Raw genomic sequence first — 23,049 nt, forward strand, 5'->3', positions numbered from 1 at the left:
CCACCTGAAAGTCCTCCAGAGGGCTAAATGAAGTTCTGCCACTCTTTTGGGTGGTGTAACCCAGAGGACCAGGCCACAGCCTTCCTGGCTCTAAAGGCTGGGTGGAAACACCCTACTGGCTCCACCCCCAGGAACACTTCTAGCCTGTTCCTGCTGCACTGAGGGGGGAAGCTGTGATGCAGGAGCACTAACACTGCGCCCAATGCCTTGTTCGGGCGTTCCAGAGTGCCATGGCATCCGCCTGCCACTAGCATTTGTGCCCACTGGTTAAAAGTATCCCAGATAGATTTGAGAGGACAAATCTGCCACCATAGACCTGCGCTGCATCCAGGAGTCTATTCACTCATGCCTCTGGATTGGGCAATTATTTCCACTTAAATGTTACATAAGAAGTCCTGCAAGAATAGTTACAGTACAGCCATCTTGTAAGTGCCCCCTACTGGCAATGTCTGAAATAGTCACCACTCAGCTCCAGTTTCGAATTATGGAGTGGAGAAGGCACTTAGAAACCAAGCAATGAAATGGAACATTAAGAATTACGAACTAGGGCAAGAGAATCACATGAAACTGTACAGGAATATATACCTGACCCCAAGTCCACATATCTGACCTCTGTACAGTTCCTCTTAAAGTGGGAAATGGCAGGAGATCGCAATGACCAAATTAATAGCTGAACCATTTTTAAATCACGAGAGAAGGAAAAATGCAATCCTGCTGGGCTTCAAATTATTATTAAACTGAACCAAAACTTCATCTTCCAAATGAAAATATTTAAAATATGTTCCATAATTCCATGGATTATATTGTGTTTGGAAAGAAGCTTGTTTCATCGTATATTTTACTTCGTAGACTCTCATCAGCTATCTTAAGTCTTATGTCTATATTACATTCTAGCAAAATGCTCATCATTTTAATCAGTGGCGTGTAGGTATGTGATGTTAAAGCCTGTATACTGCAAAGATGCAGGGATTTATGAAATGTACACAGAACCCATTGTGCTAAGGACAGGTTAAGGGTCAATTTTGTCTTCAGTACAGGTCTTCATTTTTTACTTAAGAATGAATAGCATCCAGCCACTTATATGAGGAAAACAAACAGGGATACTTAGAGACCATGGTGGTAAGGGAATAAACTTGCTTCTGGATACCCCACTCAATGGGAAACAAAACTACATCTACCTTTGTAGTCCCTCCCTCCATCTTTTCATCTTAACAGTTTTATTCTGGGTTCTATTGCTTGGCCCTGGAACTAGTTTTGTACAGAATATACAGAATATTTTTACACAGGATCCCCATTTTTTAGGGATCCCTGCATATACACAGAAATGGATCATTCTCTCCGCATAAGCCCAAAGGCAATTAATGGTGGAATGTCATGAATAGATTTTAATAGTCTTAGACCAGAAAAATCCTGCAGTCCTGTGAAGAGGACTATTTAAACGCCACACCCTGATTACAATCAGATCCAACTCTTGCTACAAAAGGATAACTGAATTTCTTCTAAGTGTCATCCTTGATGATCACCATCATTTCAGTCACAGATAACCAACAGACGTGAAGCAGTTCTCTTGAACATGAGTCTGTAAGAGGTTTGCTCTGCATGCCATAAACTGGCAGAGGTTACTTCTCATTAATGGGGTCCACTCCTCCAGCACCACACTTTCCCATTGTCCTCTAAGTCTTCTTATGCCATCTGAAGATTCTCAGCTGTTTTACAGGGAGCAAGAGGGGACATGACTCATGCATGCCGTCTGTGGTACCCAGCAGCCCTCGAGCCATCTGCAATATGAGAAAGCAGCAGCTGCAAGACACGTGCCAACCAGCAGCTGGGACCAGGGAAAGCAACAGAAACCAGATGGAGCAAACCAGGTAAGCTGGTGAAGGGTCAGATCAGCCTGGCTGTTCATAGGCAGAGAAGACTAGCCTACGGGCGGGTGTCTTTTGCTGAAGTAAATCATTATGAGGCTAGTCACAAATTCAAAAGCACGAAACACAAGCACTTCCTTCCATATGAACTAACACATCTATTCAGCTTTAAAGCAGCCACCATTGCCCTGTGAAATTAAGATGCAAAAGACAGATCTGGCTTACACTGCAATCCTCAGCAGAATTACAGCCCACTAAAAGCACTCGGATTAGGAAGGTGCAACTCTGCTTAGGATGACACTATTAGTCCAGTTGGTGGGGAAGAGTGTAAATACAGAGGTATCTGGCTTCATACTGTATGCCCAGTCAAGGAAGACAAAGCTGAGCACCATCATGCTTCGTCTCGTTGACAGCACCATGTCTGGGCTTGCAGGCCAAAGCTGGGCTCCTCCTCATCAGCCACACTGTGCTCAGGATGGCAAGGAACAGAATGGGCATGGCAGCATCCTATGCCAGCCTGGAGATGGTGCAACCAATGAGGAGGAGCAAAGCAGCGCATTCTCTCCTCCAGCTTGCTCTTGGGCCTTCCACAAGAGGAGCTGGTGGGGGGGGGGGGGAGAGTTCCTCCTTCTATCGTCCCAACTTCTTTTTAAGATGCAGCCTTTAAACAGCAAAGCTTTTTCTGACCTGCATTGCCTGACTTGCCCTTCCACATTATTGGGAGATTCAGAAGGGAGCATCACTGTCAAAAACACCAACATTTCCCCATCTAACATAAACTGAAAAGCCTCTGGATATGGACCGGACCAGTTCTGTAGAGTATTTTATACGTTGTTTGAACTTACTTATGAGTTAATACGGTACTAACAGCAACTGAAACCCACTTTAACCATGTTATTTACCTGGTGGTAACAACTAATTTACCCTTCAATAAGTGGCAAGGGTGTAAAATACAGAAAAGCCACCATAGCCAAAATGTTTCATGTAAGAAAGTATCACGTGATATTATGATGATGGCAGTAATATTTATCCTCGGATGCAAAAGAGGACACCATAAACAGCTGTGCAAAAAAGAGTATTCCAGCAGAAATGGCTTGCAGTGTGAGAAAAATTACATTTCCTTAAGGTACCTCAACTACTGAACTGTTCTAAGTAAAGATCTTTGTCTATCTCTGCATTTGATTATGTCTTCTTTCCTCTTCTTAAGTTGAACACAAAAGCAAGACAGGATGTGACGGTTGCTCTCTAGACTGGCCCCAGCCAATATTGCCCTCTTCAGAAAAAGAACCTGCCCCCTAGTGGACGGAAAGGGCTATCACCTGACTGTATGGGTCACTAGAGGGAACAATTAAAAAGAAAGTAAGAGGTGTCATTACCACTGGTATGACTCACACAAGGGTAGGACACTTACACACTTGTGTTTCCCGAAGTCCAATGAAGTAGAGTACTGGATTTGGATGTAGAAAATCCAAGCTCAAATACTCATGAAGTTATGAAGCTAAACAGCTGGTCTTGGTCAAAACTATTTTACACTACTAGCCTAACTCACAGATGTTGCTCTGAGCTCCTTAGAGAGTAAAATAAAAATGTGGCAGAAGACAATACATGGAGGGTTTAAATAGCTTGTCATTCATAACTGATCAACCTTTTAAGCTAAGAGAAAGGCCATAAACTCTGGAAAGAAGCAGTCAAAAGTCAATTGCTGTAGCTCTAGATCCCACAAGTGACCCAAAGGCAAAATATGCCACTCTTGTTACCTCTCTGTCCTCATTATTACCTGGAGGTGCTACTCGGTCCTGATATTTTGGCTCGAATTCACTGACTGTGAGAAGCATGACTTGAATGGTCCCAACGAAGATACCTGCCAAGCAGCCGTAGAAGATCACATAGAAGAGAATGATCTTAACTGTGACAAGAGAAAAAAAATACACAATCAAGTAAGCATTGCTAGTTATGCACTAGGCCAGCTTCAAGATTATAAACTCAAAACAGGATGAGACAGAAATTCAAATGACTTATAACAAAACGGAGAAATACACTACACTCAATAAGTGCACTCCACCCAAACTAAACAAAACAGACAAGAAACTGTAATCCATTCAGTTTAGTAAACACAGAAAGCTACTTCCCTAACCAGTTAGACTAATTAATAGAACATGATTCTATTAAAGGCCATGATACATATTTATTTATTGACATTATTTATAGCTTGCCTTTCTCACTGAGATTCAAGGTGGATTATACAGTGGAAATCAATGGAGTAGTTAAGATAGGGCATTCGATAAGCAATGTAATAGAAGTAGGATTGAAGAAATTAAGACCAAGTTAAAAACATGGGACAAACCTAAAACACAGCGTAAGTATTAATATGGTATATCAAACAGTGCAGAAAGTACAAAATAGGATAATACATATAGCAACAGATAGTACATACTGTATACAGTAGCACATATCTCTTTTTATTAAAGAACCCTTCCTGAAACAATTCCATTATAATAAAGCCTTATTGCCTTTGTAAAAATGCCCTCCTGAATAATTCAATTTTGCACAACGTGTGAAATGCCAGAAGAATGAGAGCCTTCATTACCTCATCAAGGAGGCCTATCATAAGATGGAATCCACAACAGAAAATGCACATATATGGGCAGTGTTGATCTTATCATTTGCAAGATGGCCTCTGTAGAAGGCCCTGCTCAGATAAGATAAGCTATGATGGTGGAGGCAGTCACACAGATATTAAGTTTCAAAGTCACAAAGGGCTTTTTGATCACTAGAGCCAGTGTCATGTAGTGGGTAAGAATGGTGGACTCTAATCTGGTGAACCAGGTATGTTTCCCCACACCCAAACATGAAGCCTGCTGGGCGATCTTTGGCCAGTCACAGTTATCTCAGAACTCTCTTAGCCCACTTACCTCATAAGGTATCTGTTGTGGGAGAGGAAGGGAAGGAGTTTGTAAGCCATTTTGAGACTCCTTATAGTTGAGAAAAGTGAGGTATAAATTCAAACTCTTCTTCTTTTTGATCCCTAATACCCAGTAACTCCAACCAGTGAAGTGGCTGCAGAATGGGACTGATATGCATGCTCCTAATAATAACTGAGCTATGGAATTCTGCACCAAAAGGAGTTTCCAAGTTAACTTCGAGGGGAGACCTACATAGAGAATATAACATAAATCTAATCTCATTGTTATTGTGGCATGGATGCAGGTGGTCAGATAAACTGGGCCAATGTAGGGGGGCATCTTGAAGTAAACAAAGATACTCGTAAGTAAAGAGTGTTTTTTGCAGCTGCATTAACTTGCTCCTCCAGCACTGATGCTGGATCCAATATAACCCCCAAGCTCCTGACTGAGTCTGAAAGAGTCAGCTGAACCTGACTGAAGGTGGAAAGCACACTGTCCTTCGAGAGCGCTGCCTTTCCAACTAGCAAGACTTCTGTCTCATCAGGACTTAGTTTCAATTTGTTAAAATTGTTAATTTAAGTACGGTGGAAAAGCAATGATCCAAGACTTCCACAGCACCATCGGGAGATTTGGATAACGAAATATAGAGGTGGGTGCAATTGACATATTGATGACAGTCAAGCCCAAAATATACATGTAAGTAATATACCTCCGGACAGCAAGTGCTGGAGACATAAAACAGAGGAAGACTGTTGCCTTTGTAGCCAAAGCTTCCTTGGGATAGCTAATGGGTCAGTGCTGGAAGAAGAATGCTGGGCTACATTCTTATATATTATTGATGGGATTCAAGGTCTTTCTTGAAACACAAGCCTTGAACTTGTAAATCTCACCTGTACCCCACTTAGTGTATCATATGTAAATCATAATATGTACAATTAAATCTGCATGACCATTACACGTGATTCTTCTGCCACAAGAGAATGTGGATGTATTTTATAGATAGGATACTTATACATGAAGATCCCAATGACACATAATGTACACACGTGTAGGGAATGAAAGCTCCGGCATTACTTAGAGGATCTTCAGACCAGTATGAACTGGGCTTCACTATTAAGTAAATGTGCTTACTCATGGAAGTCACACCCATGGGTGAAGATGAAAGCACACAGATCTACGATATATCTCAACAAATCGCCATGCATGACCCACCTCCACAGCATCAGTGTCTCTTCTCCAATCATACCTAAGTATTAATTCTCATACAACACTCAGACTTTGATGCGTGACTTCCAAGAACAAGAAGTAGGAAACAGTAATCTTACAAAGTGCATGAATAAAACTACATTCTGGCTACCCAGCATAGAAATCAGATTAGTGTACACATTACATAAGCGATTAAGAGTTTTGTTTAAAGGAAGGAGAAAACTATTAACATGGCTGATCCCAATGAACTAAACACTCTTTGAAATCTGGTTATATCAGTTACTGGTTTACAAGGATGATGTCTCCTGACTAGCTGTATAGTAATAGGCTGTACTAGGTGTTACCAGACAGCCTTCTAGAAAGTACCCTCTGCCCAGTTTTTCTCTATGGTGATAAGACCACAGCAACAAAGCATGATAAAAGGGGTATGTGTTCCAAAGAGCTCCTGGTAACTTTTTGAATAAATATTGGTGTGAAGCAACTCAAAATGGAACAGAGGCCGGCCAAGAAGAGTTCTAGCTATTGACAGACATGTTAGTGAAAGAAGAAAATCTATTAAAATAGACATTTCCCCTCCAGAGGGGACGAGAGAGACAAGAGAGGTTACACATTGCAGCTAAACTCACAAATGTTTTAGCACTCTCAGGGTTAACACACTCTTTGGTTACCAGGCAGCGGTAGGCAAATACCATGACGTCCAAGAGATTTGGACATTTTTTCCAGAGTACAATCATAGGAGGTGCTGTTGTAATGAGATAAAGAGGAACCTGCTGACGGCAAGGAAGGTGTAGTGTGGGTTTGAAGAGGGGGTATTATCAAAAGAAGAGCTCTGGAACAGCAAGGGCGACATATGAGTAAACCAAATTTTCAAGAAGGATGTTAAACAACCACTCCCCATTTTGAGGGAGGCAGTCTCTAGTGCACTACGGAAGGAATAGATTCTAATACAAAGAAAGATAATTAAAAGGACAATATGCTTTCTAAAAGATGGATCGGATCCGTAGTTGTTCAAGCTGTTCTGAAAAAAGTCAACTCACTGTCCTTCTAGCAACCAGCTATGTGATGTCTTGTTTAAAGTACATACAGTGTAATCAGTGGTGGGATTCAAATAATCTAACAACTGGTTGTATACAAGCACCATTTTAACAACCGGTTCTGCTGAAGTGGTGCAAACCTGCTGAATCCTATCACTGGGTGTAATTCTAGGAGAGTTTTGCCCATCTAAACTTGCTGAAATCAACAGGGTTTCACTGAAGTAACTCTGCTCAGGATTTCACTGATAGTCTCTTGTAGTAAAATTACACAGGAGTCTGGGAGCACCTCAAAGATTACATCCCGTTTTTAAAGACTCCTGTGTAATTTCTTTAAAGAAAGGATCTTGTGCCTTGCTCCCATGTGGAACTCTGACACATCTACTGTCACTCTCACTCAGTGGACTTCATCCATCTGAGATCAGATGGGAAATCATTTCCTGCCTTTCATGCAGATTCTAGCCATGGCTCCAAACCAGGAAACTTCCAGGTGTGGCACCCAAAAGAGGGCACTGAGTAGAGGAGTGCCAAGCTAAAGAGGGTCCCATGCCAACATTCAAATCATTTCAAATATATTTCTGCTATTTTTCTCCTTCCCCACACAAGAGTACCATTTATAAACCAGCGATTACTAAACATATTCATTTTTTATCATTAAGCGCAATCAATTACCCCCGCTTCTCAGAGTCATTTGCCGCTTTGACCTTGCTTATTGTTAAATGTTTCTAAATCTGCACGAATAGTTTAGAAGGGAATGGAAAGCTCTAGATAAGTGGCATGCTTTTTGATGCAGTGATCTAGAGAGAGACACAAGACTGTCTACTAAAATTCCAGCAAAGGTAAGAGCTCAAGGACATTCTACCCTTTCCTTCAAGGGCAGCCATTTCTAATACATTCAAGGCAGAAGGCCCCAGGCATGTTTCGTGCTCTCCTATGGGATTGGGGGGGTCCGTCATTAATGAGGGAAACTGCACATTTCTTGTTTGCTGAACCCCATCAAAAGAAAGGTAGCTCCTCAGACAAGTTAGGGCCAGAAATCAAAGACTGTTATATTCTGGCATCTGCAGCATTATGAAAAGTCATGTTTTGGAAAGCATATGAGCCGTCTGCTGCGTAGACAGCATGGAGGCAGAGACCCAGATCAAATATGAAGGAGGAAAACAAAATGGGTTATGTTGGTACCTCAATGATTGGACTTAGCCTGTGCAATGCAGAGCATGGCGCTTTGGGTCCTGCTGTTGGGATGGGGTGTGGATCCAAGACTAGAAAGGGGAAGAGGGAAGGGAAGCAATAAGAAAATTGGGTTTTTGTGCCCTGAACCTCAGTCTCATGCTAGTTGCATTTAGTTGCTAGGAGACAGCCTTCAAGGACTTTGTTATTCCTGAACCTCCTTCTCTCCTCTCCCACCTGACTTTTCTCTCTCCTACTCCTGCCACTCACTTGGGCCTCCTCTACAACTACAGAAAGGTGCAACTGGGAAAGAACAGAATTCCTCTCCAGGTCTTAGGTAGCCCACCTAGAAGACGCCTCCTCAGCTCATGGTTTTCCGTGGCGGCACACCCCACCCATCTTCCCCAGGGACCCCAATCCTCTCCAGTCACTTCTTGTTCGGAAGGTGTCACCTTGACTAACCTTGAGCTGTGATGCATTATTAACCCTTTGGAGTTGGCCAGCCTCCCCAGACTGCATTCCCACAACTCTCCCGACCCTTTCCCCACAATGGCAATTGGGGGGGATGTGGGGAGGGGCAAGGATCTCTGGCATGCATCCAGCGCCGTCTCCAGAAGCAGAGCACCCGTGTCCTCCCCCCCCCACCCCGCATGGTGCCTCCCCAAACGTCGCTCGGGCAGCCGCAGTAGCTGCTTCACTGCTGGAGGAGGAGGAGGAGGAGGAGGCGGCGGCGGCGGGCTCCCCCTCTCCCCACCCACTCCAGCCCGGCCGCAGTCACGACTCGGATCCGACTACATCAGCGCCCTTCAACGCGACCTTTGCAGGCGGGGGAAAAAAGCGAGGGCATCGAGCCGCTCTTTCCCAGCGCCAAGGCGGCAGCAGCAGGCCGCCCCCCGCCAGACCCGAACGCGTGCAGCCACCGGAGCCTCCCTCCCTCGCCTGCCGTCTAAGCCAGCTCAAGCGTCCGTAGGGAAGCCGCCGGCCTTAGCAACGTCGAGCCCCTTTGGCAAAATGCACGGGTAGTGCCGGTCTTTCTGTCCGTTGGCGACCCCATAAAAAAGGCGGGCGGGGGCGAAAACCAGGAGTCTCTCTGCTGGCCAAGCGACCCCACCTAGGCAAAGCCGGCCGGCTTTCCACTCAAGCACCTCGCACTTATTTCCCCCCCCCCCCCTCCTTGGCGTGCATTTTTAATCCTACACACGCAGACACGCGGCTGCCCGCCCCGGCCAGCCAGCCAGTGCAGCCAGCGGGCGACCCTAAAGCCTAATGACTGTTAATCCAGTCCTCGCCACCCCGCCCGTCCCGGATCGAAAGTTGGTCAGGCGATCGAGACTTTCGAAGGGCGAAGCATCGCGCCAACCACGGACCGCCGCCTCGGTCCCAGCAGGCGCCCGGATCCCCGGCTCTTGCGCGGATGCAAAGGACCTGTCCCGCTGGGACTCGGAGCAGCTCTTTCTCTAGAGGAGAGCGTGGGGAGAAAAAGCGAGGGAAGCTACTCACACCAGCTGCCTCCGGTCCTCCCGAGAAACTCCTTCTTCTCGGAATTCCAGATGAATTTCTTCCAGTTGCCATCCCCTTCCTTGGCTTTCCCGTGCGCCATGAGCGAAGGTCGGGGTCACGACAGGCAGCCTTTGCAGATGCGGTGCCGGGTGTGGGGAGGGCAAGAAAGAGCCTTCTGCCGCCTGGACAAGCTCACAGCCTTCGGAGCGCCTCCAGCTACCCCCGCCTGCCGACGCTCCCGCTGGGCACAGCAGCAAGCCCTTCTTGGTCCCACCCTGAAACAGGTGTGCGGAAAATAATCCTGGCCGGGAGGGCCTCACGTGTCTGTCCGTCTAGGCTGGCGAGCCCCGCTTCCAAGGAGGCCGGTGAAGAAGCAAGCGGTGGGGGGTCGGGAGAAAGGCAAGCCGAGGGGTGGGGAGAAAGAAAGCCAACCTGGTCTGCCCACGGAGGACAATTAGCTCTGTCCCCTCCCACTCATGCTGGCTATATTGCCCAACTCGCGGGAAGAGCTCCGCCCCCCAAAATGCCGGTAGCCAATGAGGCCTTCGGCTTGCCAGCGGGGTGGGCATGGCTTTTGGCGGGGCTGGGAGACGACAAGGGCAAGAGGCTCGGCGGCGCGTGTCACCCGGGGGGCTTCGCCTGCCTGCCTGCCTGCCCTCTGCGCCTCCTCCCCCCCCCCCCACTTGGTCGAGGCACCTGCTCGTGGCGGCTTTTGCAAGGCAGGGGCGCGCGCCCGCGGCAGCCACGCGGCAGCATCCACCTGCCCTTCCCTTCGCTCCAAGGCGGGCGGGCGGCAGAGCTGAGCCCTGCAGATGAAAAGAGAAGGGGGGGAGTGGGTATATAGTGTGGCGGGTTGGGAGCGAGAGCCTGGCCTCCCCGGCCGCCTGTCTCCGCAACTCGCCTTGCAGATAAACACCGGCGCAGTTGGTAGGTAGGAGCGGAGCTGGCGGTGCAAGCCCTGCGAATCACCAGGCGGGCACCGGGTGAGGGTAGCGGGAGAGGAGCGGAGAAGCGGCCCGCTACAGACGGCGCTGCCACCGAGAGAGGCGCCTGTGCACGCTGCTTACGAGGCGGGGGGGATCGTGGAGAGCACGCCGAAAGGTTGCAACGGCTCAGTTCTCCTGGGCGACCGCCCCCCAATTAAGGTTTTTTAAAAAAGAACATTTGCTCATTTTGGAAACGCCGGCGTGCAGAGGGGATGCTCAAAGGTGGGCGTAACACAGAGAGAACCGGTAGGTTCCGTTCCTGCTGGTACTGCCTGCCACCCGGCGCGCTTCCGAGGGCCGTTCGCTTTTGTTTCCAGGGCCCTGCTGCGTCGCCAAGTGATCTGAGCGAAGGCTTCGACAGCATGGTGAAGGGGGCCGCGCAAGGAGATGCCCTTCAGGCCAGACCCAAAGACGCCGCTTGGCCAAATCTTCCTTGCTCTTGTGCTTCCCCGCCCTTCTCTCCCGTTCTCCTCTGAGATGCCGCCAACAGAAGGGGAGGGGGGGGGGGGGCTTGTCTGCTTGCAGCATCATGCCTGCACGTTTCTTCTCCTGACAGTGCTCTTTCCTGGGTCGACTTCTTGCTAGTCCTTTTTTCCTCCTTCTGTGGGAAAGGGTCCAGTCTTGGGGCAGGTAACCCTGGCTTCAGCTGAATGGCTGGCAGCTATAGGACTCCACATTGCTGGAGCGAGATATGGGAGTGGGTGGCTCCCTCACAATTTTAATGAATTTGCATTCTGCTTCTTGTAGTACTCAATGCTGACTTGAGAAACAACTTTCCAGGGAAGTTTTGTGGGCCTTGGGCCGCACAGGCTACTGTCAATGGTTGTGACAATCAAGACTGAAGAACCAAGAGGTGGACATGCTTTGTTAATCCGAGACCATTCCTTTTTTTGGAATGGGGTCTTGGCTCAGCAGTAGAACATCTGTTTGGCGTTCAGAAGGTCCAATCTCCGGCATATCCAGTTAAAAGGTGACGAGAAAGACCTCTGTCTGAGACCCTGTGGAAGGACAATTCTGAATTTGATGGACTGATGGTCTAATTCTGTATAAGGCGGATTCGTGTGTTCCTGTGGAATGTTTCCCTGTGCCCATGTGCCTGCAAGGTCCTTGAAGAACATTCTGACGCAGTGACAGATTGTGGATGTCCCTCGCCCACTGGCTCTGTCTTCTTTCTCTCCTCCCTCTCCCCCCACCCCGTTCTGATTCCAGCTGCACTCCTGCTTAGTGACATTCAGATACAAGAATGGAATCCTTCATGTCAATCACCTACCCAGGTCCATGTCAGCACAGCCCTCTAGGATTTGCATATTTGGAACACTTGCAGGTATTTGAAGGCAAGTAGGAATGAGGAAGTGATATTTCATCTGGAAAGATCTGTAAAAGGTCATGGCCAAGAATTTGAGCTCAGAGATGTAGCAACAGCCCAAGATCAGAGAGGACGATAGTGGGGAACTAAGGAGAGAGATTCAGAAAGGAACTAGCCAGTATGCATAAGCTTCTGTTTGACCTTGGAGAATATATGCTCAGTTTTATTTCTCAGAGTGTGCTGCAGCTATCCATACAGAGCATAGTGGTCAGATAGTGAGGAAAGCTGCTCATAGCTATGAATGATTTTATTGTGCATGTGTTGTTCTCGTGACCTGAGAACTTGCACAGAGAATACAATTTTCTACAGAAATAATGGTTATTTCGTATTTCATTTCTATATCATCCATAGCCAAAGCTCTCTGGGCAGCTTACAAGTATAAAACCATTAAAATACAATAAATAAAAGTTAAAAACTTTTCAAAGTACAAAAAAATACTACATTAATAAAAGCCAGTTAACAACCTGATTGAACATGTTGGGACCCCATAAGACTAGAGAGATCTTTAGAAGCTTCCTCAAATAATGCTGTCTTAAATTCAAAGCACTGAAAGTTTTACCAGGTAGTGCATACATCATGCTGGCCCTTATGCAGAAGCAGCTCATACAGTTGTGTTCAGGGGCTGTCTTAGCATATGGACAGCAGGGGCAGGTTCCATGGGCCCTCACTTGGGGGGATCCAATACCCATGGCTTCAACCCCAAAGAAGGGGAGAAAAGAAGAACAGGCTGTGCTGCCTCTTGCATCTGGGGCTTGGGCCAGCTAGCTTTCATTAGCAGGGGTGGCTCCCACCTACATTGTACAGGGTGAAAGTCACCTCCTGTTTGGCTCTTTAAAAGCAGTGGGTGAGGTGGCAGTTTCTTTCTCATCCATCCAGGTGTTCAGCCTCAGAATCAAAAGTACATACTACTTTGTACTCATGTAATACCAGCCTGATTTTCCTTTTTTTAAAAAAAGACCTATATTTTCTTTGTGCCCATCTGTGGCTACTTTTGCCAACTATCAGTACAGTTTGACTTTCTTACATTATACTAGTCCTCTACATGTCTGTGAATGCATCTCCATTTCTTTCTGAACCACTTCCCTGGCCTGGACAATAGAGGGGTGGGAAAGTAATATATACCGATAGTTGAAATTATACCAGATGGCAGCAGGTCTGCCAGCATTTGTGTAAACACAGGCCTGCCAGTATTCATATGTAAAGTTCAGAGTGGGGCGTGATTTAAGGTGAAAAGGATATTGTGATGGAACTGCTGGAAGATTTGATCTTTCTTGTGGGGCAGAGCCCTATCTCGTGTCCCATTTTCCAAGGAATAGTTGGGAAGAGGAACATCCTTGAATGATCATTGTGTCATCAGTCAACAGACCAATGCTCTTCTTCTGTCCTATTAGGACGTTTGAACATTTTGAACAGGTCCCTGACATGGTGCCCATAGGTGACATGGCACCAGACCACTCCTTTCCTGGTGGTGGCCACCACATGTTTTTTAGAAAGTCAGAGGGGGCAGGTGGGGTTGAAGATTTGATTTGCTGTGTATATTTTTGAAAATGCTGCTTGCGCAGCAGCTGCCACCACAGAACAAGGATCTTCACTATGACTTTGAAGCTGTGACGGCCATTTTATGGTTGGGTTCTGCCTCCTGAAGCAGCCATTTTGTGGCTGCACCCACCCTTCGGTCAGAATTCCAAACATGCCATTAGGCTGAGAAAAGATTGGGGACCCCTGTTCTGGACATATAATGGAAATCTGGATCCATATCCCCATCGTTTCTCAGGCATTTCAGATATGGATGGATCTGTGCAAATGGATTTTACTCTTCATGCAGGGGCTTAATATGGACCAAAAACCCATTTCCCCAAATGCTTGCTTACTCCAGGGTATATTCTAGAAATCATGGAGCTGACTCATGTGATCCAAAGTCCTGCTTGATACATTTCATTGATCCATGTTTGCTTCAGGGTCAGAAAAGTTGGCAGTCGTCCATGCTAGGAAAGTAACATTTGTGTCTGTTTATTAGTCACCCTCATTTTAAACACATCCTGAGGATGAGATTTCCTATCCGTTCAGGTGTCAGCTTCAGAAAACTGTGCCCTTAATCGGCTGCCTTTGTTGAACACAAAAATCCTAATTCTGTGTGTATGTGTGTAGGCGGGAGATCCTCTTGGGTACCTCATAAGCATAGCAAATGGAGTGAAGGTGTATTTCTTGTCTGCTTGCAATGACCATCCCACATGGCCCAGAAGGCAGGAGGTGGGTGACATGGCAAATTATGTAATTCAATTAAGTGGGTTACATTTCATTTAATCAGCACAGTGGGCTTTCCCCTATACTGGGAAGGAAGATTTGTCCAGCCTGTGTATTCAAATATAGAGAATACCAGCTGCCTGACACAAAGCTGTCTGCCTTGGGTTTAAATCCCACTTCAGTCGTCAATTTGCTCAGTGGCAAGATTTCAATCTGTGTCAGAACCTGAGACCTAAAGGATGTTCAGTTGGGAGTTTGTCACAACCCAGTTCTGAATAAAGGAGAACTACTGTCAGAATGGCCAGAAAGGATCTCAGCTTCATTAGAGTAGGACTGTTGATGTTAAAGCTTCTGAGCCAGTCTTGCAGATTAGCTGTACCAACTAGAGGACTTTGCTTTTTGCCCTATAGATCCCCTTCACCCGACACTGTCCCTATATTTTGGACCTGGCTCTGAGTAGCCTTGAAAAGGTTACAGTTCCCCATCTTTACAATGGTCAGCTACACAGACTTGGGTTTTTTTGGGGGGGGGGGGAATAGTACAGATTCTAGGAAGCATGATGACGACCTTTAGGACTACCAGGAGCAGCAGTGGCGTAGGAGGTTAAGAGCTCGTGTATCTAATCTGGAGGAACCGGGTTTGATTCCCAGCTCTGTCGCCTGAGCTGTGGAGGCTTATCTGGGGAATTCAGATTAGCCTGTACACTCCCACACACGCCAGCTGGGTGACCTTGGGCTAGTCACAGCTTCTCGGAGCTCTCTCAGCCCCACCCACCTCACAGGGTGTTTGTTGTGGGGGGGGGAAGGGCAAGGAGATTGTAAGCCCCTCTCCTACAGGAGAGGAAGGGGGGATATAAATCCAAACTCTTCTTCTTTTCTACCATACGTACTTTTCTAAAGCAATAGTAAAAAGCCCACCTCGCCATATGACAAAAAAGGGCAGGTGCCTGCCCCTTTTTAGGGTCTATGTCCTGCCACCTTTTGCCTCCTAGAACTTCCATCCTACATAGTAGAAAATGGTTCCCTGGCATGTGTGATCCTGAGCATGTCATGAAACTTCCTCTAGGGAGTTGTCTTATCACCATGCATTGCACTGTTAAACTTGCTTTTTTTAAAAAAAGATTATACAAATTTAACATACTTTTAAAATGATTTTTTTATTTATACTCAAAGCAATTTAAAAACACAGATAGATACAGAAAATATAAACACGAATAAGGAGTTTTATCATAAAGACTACCGATTTCATCTCATTGATTATTAATTCTAACAGATGTACCTCTTGATCTTTATCGTAAAAGTTGTATGTTTACAAGCATTACTGGTAAACTGATATAACACTTTCCTGTACTAATGTTGTTATAAAAGTCCATTAGCCTTCAAAGTTCATTTCTTTCTTTAAAAAAAAAAAACGGTGTAGTGTATTAGAGGTTTCTAATTGTTCCAACTTTTATTCTTTTCTTTAAGCAACAATGTGAGCTTAGCCATCTCTGCTAATTCTAGTTCCTTCAGCCACCATTCTTCTATTGTAGAAATAGGCCAAGTTTTCCATTTTTGCACATATATTATTCTTGCTGCTGCTGTCATATATAAAAACAAAGTGCCATGTTTTCTTTCCAACGTTGCATCCGTGAGTCCCAACCAAAAAGCCTCTAGTTTTTAAAAATAAAATTTAAATTAACATTCATTTTTTCCAAAAGACGTCTGAGTGATTGGACTGTCTCTTCACTGGGTGAAGGTAGATCATTAGTTGCTCCTACTCATTCAATCAGGAAGTATGCCCAGATCAGTGACTCATGCAGAAACATGAAATGAGTTTTTCCTTCCGTGGGCTGGGGTTATTCAGACACAATCTAATAGTAACCTTTTTGAGGTATCAAAATGATGTGCCTCACATTTTAATTCAGGAAAAAATAATCTAACAACTGTCAACGTATTATCGAAGGCTTTCACGGCCGGATACAACTGGCTGTGGTGGGTTTTCCGGGCTGTGTGGCCGTGGTCTGGTGGATCTTGTTCCTAACGTTTCGCCTGCATCTGTGGCTGGCATCTTCAGAGGTGTATCACAGAGGGAAGTCTGTTACAGACTGTGTCCAGCGAGAAAGGAATGTTTGGTGGGGTATATATTGCACATGTCCCAGAGTGGGGAACCAATCAATAAGTATTTGGGTGGAACTTGCTATGCAAAAGTGTGGTTGAGTGCATTGTATTGCAGGTGGGGGTTTTCAGTCCAGAGAGTGATTCACATTTGCATTCCCTGCAGCAGCAACAGTCTTAGTGAATGCAAACCCTGTTTCTGGGTGGAGTCCATTGTCCATGAACCTAGCATGCCCTTGGCCTTTGATTCTGGTGTTTTTAATTACTGGTAGCCAAGTTTTGTTAATTCTCAGAGTCTCTTCCTTCATGTTGAAGTTTTCTTGGTGTATGTGGATTTCAATGGCCTCCCTGTGTAGTCTGACATAGTACCTTCCGAGTTGTCCAGAATTTCAGTGTTCTACTACTGCAGATTTTTCATGATGGTTAAGCCAACAGTGTCTTTGATGCTCCTTAATAGTGGCATACGACCCTAGGGACATGGGGTACACCATGTCCCCAGGCGCACACCTTTTGGTCACGTGCGGGACACTGGATGGCTCCCACGTGACCAAACAGAGCCACCGACAGAGCTCCCAGTCCTGTCTTCCCCGGCTGTGGAGGGAAGAACTGGGAGCCCCAGCAGCCAGCTCAGCTTCTTGCGTTAATCTGCTTTATTCAGCTGTTACTGAAAAATTTCAAATTAAAAAACCTGAATCTGAAATTTTTCAGTTTTCTCCACTTCCTTGCTGATACTTTCCAAGCTTCTTATTGAGCGTTCTTGGCCCCAGGTGTATTTGGCTTTTTGAATACACCTGGATTTTTTAATCAGTAAATGAACAATGCGAAAAGGCCGATATGGTTTTTTCAGGTTTTTCTGTGATTTGGGTTTACTGAATTACCAATCCTCTGGGAAAGTAATATGTCCTACTCAAAAAGGCTTTGTGATAATGGGATCAGCTCTACAAACTGTCCATATAATACAGTGAACTGTCCATATAATACAGTGAAATGCTCATCTCCAACATTGTAACTTTTGTGTCTCTCACTGGAACCCTCCAAAATAGGAAAGGACTTGACTCCCCACCCGCATCTCCAGTTAAATTGTGGTATTGTTTTGCTAGGGTTCATGTGGCTAGATTTTTTTCTCTCTCATACAAGAGACAGCACTTAATTTTAAAAATTCTGAACTCTATATATCCTTGAGCAACCCCATGTCTCTGGTCTGCTGGAGAGAAGAGCCTGCTGGTATGAGGAAAGGGGTGATTTTAGATCTTGAGAGGAAAGGGTTAAACAGCCCAATGTCTCCTTCCACTCCTGACATCTGGAGGGAAGAGATCTCTGAGCTAGAAGTAACATGTAGTTCTAAAATAACAATCCAATTACTGAGAGTTATTAGGAAAGCAGAGGCTAGGTGATGTTGTTGTAAATTAAATGTGCATTAGAGGGTTGATTGAAAATTGAGGTGGAGTTCTAAAAGCAGAGCCACTGAGTTTTGCATGAAATATTTTTTCACAAAGTTGAAAGCAAGCTTGGTGTGATGCCTATAATTTATCAGTTTTCCCTTTCTCTTAGTTGCTGAATCTCATATGAACACACCAGGCTGCTGTGTACTGAATCATACCATTATCTACCCTGACTGGTCACAGTTTTCTAGGGTCTCAGGTGGAGGTCTTTCATATCGCCTGATCATTTTAATCAGACCTCTTATTTTTAATTTGTCAAGCAATGCTGGATTGGACCGAGGGTTCATCTATACCAGCCCTAGGTCCATCATAAGGCCACATAAAGTTTACAAGCAAGGCAGGAAGGCAATATTTTTCCATATTGTTTTCCACCAGTGCTATGCTACCTCTGAACATGAAGGCTCATTTAGCTATCATGGTTGTAACAACAACCATTGGTAGCTTTTAAGTCAACTAAGTCCTGGTCTCTGCATCAGTAGAATCATGTGGTAGGACTCTGAGGTGGTAGGATTCAGCAGGTTCGCACCACTTTGGCAGAACCGGTTGTTAAAATGGTGCTTGTATACAACCAGTTGTTAAATTATTTGAATCCCACCACTGGACCGAACCCTTCAGGCTACATGTGATTTCACTGAATATGGTTCTCCTACAGGGGAATAACAAAGTGACCCACTCCAGTTCTGAAAATGGAAAAAAACACTCACCTAAATTCATTCACAATTTTATATTGTGTGAAAGTTCATAATAAATAATTAGAAACATACATACAAAGACTACATATGTACAACAGACATGAGAAACACAAAGCAATGCAGCTACATAATGTCTTTCTATGACTTCAAATCCTGTTGAAACGAAGAGATAAGTTCAATGGTCCATAAGCAGCTTCAGTACAGACTGTTCTCAAATTGGCAACTGGTAAATGTCCATACTAAAAGAAGTGTGGACATTTATCAGTTGCCAACTCAACAAGAGTCTATACTGGAGCTCCTTATGGACCACTGAACTTACCTCTCCTTGTTTCAACGGGATTTAAAATCATAGGAAGATATTGTGTGGTTACATAGCTTTGTGTTTCTCATGTTTGTTATACGCATGTAGTCTTTGCATGCATGTTTCTATTTACTTATTATGCACTTTCACTTGATGCACTTTATTAAAAAAGCACATTGCACTTGGCTGCAAAATATATTCTTTGTAGTTACACTTAGCCATAAGGATTTTGTGTTTATTCTTCTGTTTCTCTTGTCCCTCTATACACTTCCTGCTGAATTTGTCTAATAATTTTATATAGGTTAATAAAACCATGGAATCTTTAGGGTTGCCTGTCAGGATATTGAAAATTGCAAGGTGGTCATATGCTGGTCTAGAATGACTGGAATGTAACAGTCAGCAGAATTGTAAAGGTCGGAGCCTCTCTGTCTGGGTCTGCAGTGATTGGCATGTAACAGTCAGCAGAATTGCAGTTAAGGTCGGAGCCTCTGTTCTGGTCTGCAGTGATTGCGCGTAACAGTCAGCAGAAGTGAAAAAAAGGTCACAGGCCAGGGATGATTAGACTATCTAGCTAATGGATTTGTTGGACAAAACTATATAGCAAGACTGCATACCCAATTCAGTACCTCCTTCCACCTGTAGGTTCTGGGCTCAGATTGTTGTCAGAGTAGAGAGTGGATAGTTATTGTTATTTTGTTCCTTTGAGAAACAAGAGATAAAGTATTCCTGTTGGAAACTAAATCTAATTGTCTGAGTGTTTCTTTTCTTTATACTCGCAAGCAGTTACCTCCTGTTCTAGCAAGGTGAGTTACATCTAGTCCTTCCGCTTCGTGCACTAGGCCAACAATTTGGCTATGGGCCCAGCATCCAACAACCATCGAAGCAGAGAGTGTCGTAGGCAGTGACACGATGACATCCACCATGCGTGCAGCTTCGCTCTTTTGGAACGGCTGGACTGCAGGAACTACTCAGCATGGAGTGTGAAAAATGCAGAGCTTTCATATCACGTGAAGATTTATGTGGCCTGTAGTCGAGACCTACCACTGAACTCCAGCAGGCACAGCAGCATAGAGGGCAGATGCCAGAGTTTTCAAGGCGCGGCCTTATAATGTTGGCTGTGGAAAACTCCCAGCTCATTCATTCACGGGCTGCTGAGAAGCGCTTCTGGACTGCTGGAAGGTGTTGAAGGACCTGTACCAGACGCAGATCGTTGCTATTCCAAGGTAATCTTGACTCAGACGCTTATACAATTTGAAGCTGAAAGGAGGTGAAAATGTGGGCAACCATGTCCAACATACAGCTGGGCGCATAATTATCTCGTCGAGCTGGAAGACAGAGGCATGACTTTCACTGAACAGCATAGGGCCTATATTGTACCTATCTTCCCTAGATGACAGCTGGGACAATTTTGTCTATAGCGCAGAGCATATAAAGGAAGATGATTTGACTCTAGACTATGTGATCGCAACGGCTTCGGAGCCCATGAGAAAACAAAGAAGAGAGTTTTGCCTTGAAGCCACAGCGCCAGAGAGTAGCTCTGCCTACTCTAGGAGGCAAAAAGTGAAACCCAGCTTTCCCTGAACTGTCCAAGGTCATATGCAAAGTTCGGGCGCTATTTCTGTTGTGGTTTCTACTAATCATCTTTCTCCGAGAATGCCCACAGAAGGGGAGAAGTGAAGGGGCCAGCTAAAGGACAACGGGAAGAGGAAAGAAGGAGCACCATTTGATCGGGCATTATTGAGAACCGATGTCCAGAGAAACCAACCCATCTGGCTCTTTTGATCTCCTGCCTGCTCCAGATACAAGTCGTGAAGTGCTCATCACACTATCGCCGGACTGAGGAGTCCAAGGCAAGTGTGAAGCATGTCAGCCTGGCCTCATGGATCACCAGCTGCTGTTAGCACTCGCAAGGCGAAGAACTGCCCTGCCATACCATGCCTAGGTAAAAAGTTGCAAAAATGTGTTGTGTGTTCCCGGACTGATTTTTGTTTGTTGAGCGTCCTAAGTTTAGCCAATGGCTGAACAAGGGTACAAAACTATATTTGATAGACAGGGTTGTACAGTATGGCAGAATGACATAGAGTGTGCAAAAGGTACACTCTGGGCGACATAAAATGTATGTTGGTGACTGGATAGCGGCAAAATGAAAATGTAATGAATGTTTCAAGTCTAGCTTAATAAGCCTATGCATGATGATTGTGTGCACTATCTTCACAGAGAGTCCTAGGATTACAGCAAGTTTTGCCACCATCAAGCAGTTGGCATAAAGCATGTGATTTGAGTGTAAAGCCTTGCAAAGCATTCCTGTGACTGTTCAGTCTGGTAGTGGCTAAGGGTGAAATCCTATCCAATCCCTGGCAAAAGAGCTACAGACAAATGGAAAGACCATTTTGAATCCAGTCCATGGTGACTTAGCTGGTCCTTTTCCAATCAAGCCGGGCGGGTGCACGTATATATACTTCTGCTGATTGATGATTATAGCAGATATTCTTACTGCTTGCTGCTGAAATTCCATGATGAAGCCTTTGCTGGGTTTAAGGAATGGGTCTCAATGATTGAACGGGTGTTCCTCTCTACAAGGTGGCTTGCCTGCAATCTGGACAGAGGCGGTGAGTCATGGGGGAACAAATTCCAAACACATGGCTGACACAGAAAGCGTATTAGCCACAGGAGAATTAAACTGCTCAGGCCCGCTGAAAGTCGGCTGGTTGAGAGGAGATCAGGTATCTTTCAAACAATGCTGGGATTGTACGATAAACATTTCAAGGTTCCATTCCCATTTCTGGGGAGAGGCTGTCTTAGCTACCAAGCACATGTGTAATAAACAGGTTGTGGAGTTCAAAGCACTATCAATGAACACCATTTTTCAGAATGTTTGGCAAAAGGCCTTCCTGAAACACCTTTTAGAATATTTGGGAGTTTTGCTAACGGCCCCTCATTCCCAGACAGCAACTGAAAAAGGACAAAAGAAATGGCAGAGACTGCTTTGTGGTGGATACATGCTAGAATACCAAAGGCTATAGATTTTCATTGGGTCATGGAAGAATTGCTATCCTTCACGCGAGTGCCAACTTTCTGAAAAAAAGCATACAGGTTGGGGAACATGTGCATCAAAACTCTGAAGCGTTCTTACCACCAGTAAGCCAGCGACACAGTACCTAGTGACAGCACACAACCCCCACTCCCTGGTTCATACCACACATCTGTTCGAAGCCTTAAGCAACAACAGAACAAAGTGATAGTGGATCAGGAAGGAAGCCAGGGAGAGGAGGGGCTGAGCAAAACTGGAGAAATAGCTATACCAATTTATGGACGATCAGAAAGCAGCAACAGTGCTGCATACCACCAAAAAAAGGTTTATGGTACAAGCAGGCGAGAGTGTGCCAATTAGGGACAGAACCACAAGGTTGGGTTTCCATGATATGTTGAAATGTCCAATTGAGGAACAGGAAAATGGAATCAGGCTATGGACAATGAGTTTGAATCCCAGAACTTAAAAGTGTTTAACTGATTGTTGATAAACCTACTGATAAGCCGATCATAGGTGCAAGATGGCATACCAGGCGGTGAAACCTATACCCGATGGGACTTGGGTAAAATAGTAGCAAGCAAGATTAAGCGCTATCAAGGCTTCTCTCAAACAATGTGCTTGACAGTTATGATCAGACTTATGCACCCACTGCAAAAGGCAGAATCCATGAGACAGTGATTGCTCTGGCTGAGCGAAAAGAGATTCTAAAATGAGGCACTTTTGATTTTGAAACAGCTTATATTAAATGCAGATTTGCAAGAGACCATATACATGAAGCAAGCACCAGGTTATGAGCATGAACAAGTTGATAAAGTTTTATAAGCTCAACAAAGTTTTGCACGGGCTGAAACAGTCAGCCAGATGTTGGAATAATAGGTGCAATACACAAAGCATTATGTGAAATGAAATTTCTGACCAAAGTGTGGCCGTATGCTCTGTATATATACTCAGAGGGTGTCTGGTGATGAATGTATCATTTTGATGGATTTATGTTTATTATCTCTGTGTGGTTGCAAAAACAGACAACCAAATCCCAAACAACTTTACACTGAGTTGAGTAAAACACTTTAAGCTGAAAGTACTTTGGGGTATCTAAAGCAATGCCTGGGTATTCAAGTCAGTAAATCTGAAGAAGGATGCTTCTGACACAAAACAAAAAAGATAGAGGGTGTCATACAAAAAAAAGCTGGTCTGCAAGATGCCAAAGTGGGCACAA

The 23,049-nt window shown here is 45.1% G+C and overlaps 1 protein-coding gene and 1 long non-coding RNA gene across 2 annotated transcripts in view; one reads left to right on the forward strand and one right to left on the reverse strand.

Moving 5' to 3' along the window:
• ATP1B1 (ATPase Na+/K+ transporting subunit beta 1) overlaps positions 1–10,138 on the reverse strand; it is a 30,108-nt gene extending 19,970 nt beyond the window's left edge. Inside the window, exons 1-2 of the mRNA XM_048493481.1 lie at positions 9,676–10,138; positions 3,643–3,771 (exon numbers count right to left, since the gene is read on the reverse strand). Of these exons, the coding sequence (XP_048349438.1) occupies positions 3,643–3,771; positions 9,676–9,775 (229 nt within the window). The 5' untranslated portion in view covers positions 9,776–10,138. The remainder of the gene's footprint in view (positions 1–3,642; positions 3,772–9,675) is intronic.
• A 123-nt stretch (positions 10,139–10,261) lies between these two features.
• LOC125431011 lies at positions 10,262–13,070 on the forward strand. The gene is made up of 2 exons (XR_007244268.1): positions 10,262–10,602; positions 11,409–13,070. It is a non-coding gene; the product is annotated as an uncharacterized LOC125431011 (long non-coding RNA).
• Positions 13,071–23,049: the final 9,979 nt, after the last annotated feature.

The sequence above is a fragment of the Sphaerodactylus townsendi genome, linkage group LG04, assembly GCF_021028975.2.
Source record: "Sphaerodactylus townsendi isolate TG3544 linkage group LG04, MPM_Stown_v2.3, whole genome shotgun sequence".
NCBI classification, from domain to species: Eukaryota; Metazoa; Chordata; class Lepidosauria; order Squamata; family Sphaerodactylidae; genus Sphaerodactylus; species Sphaerodactylus townsendi.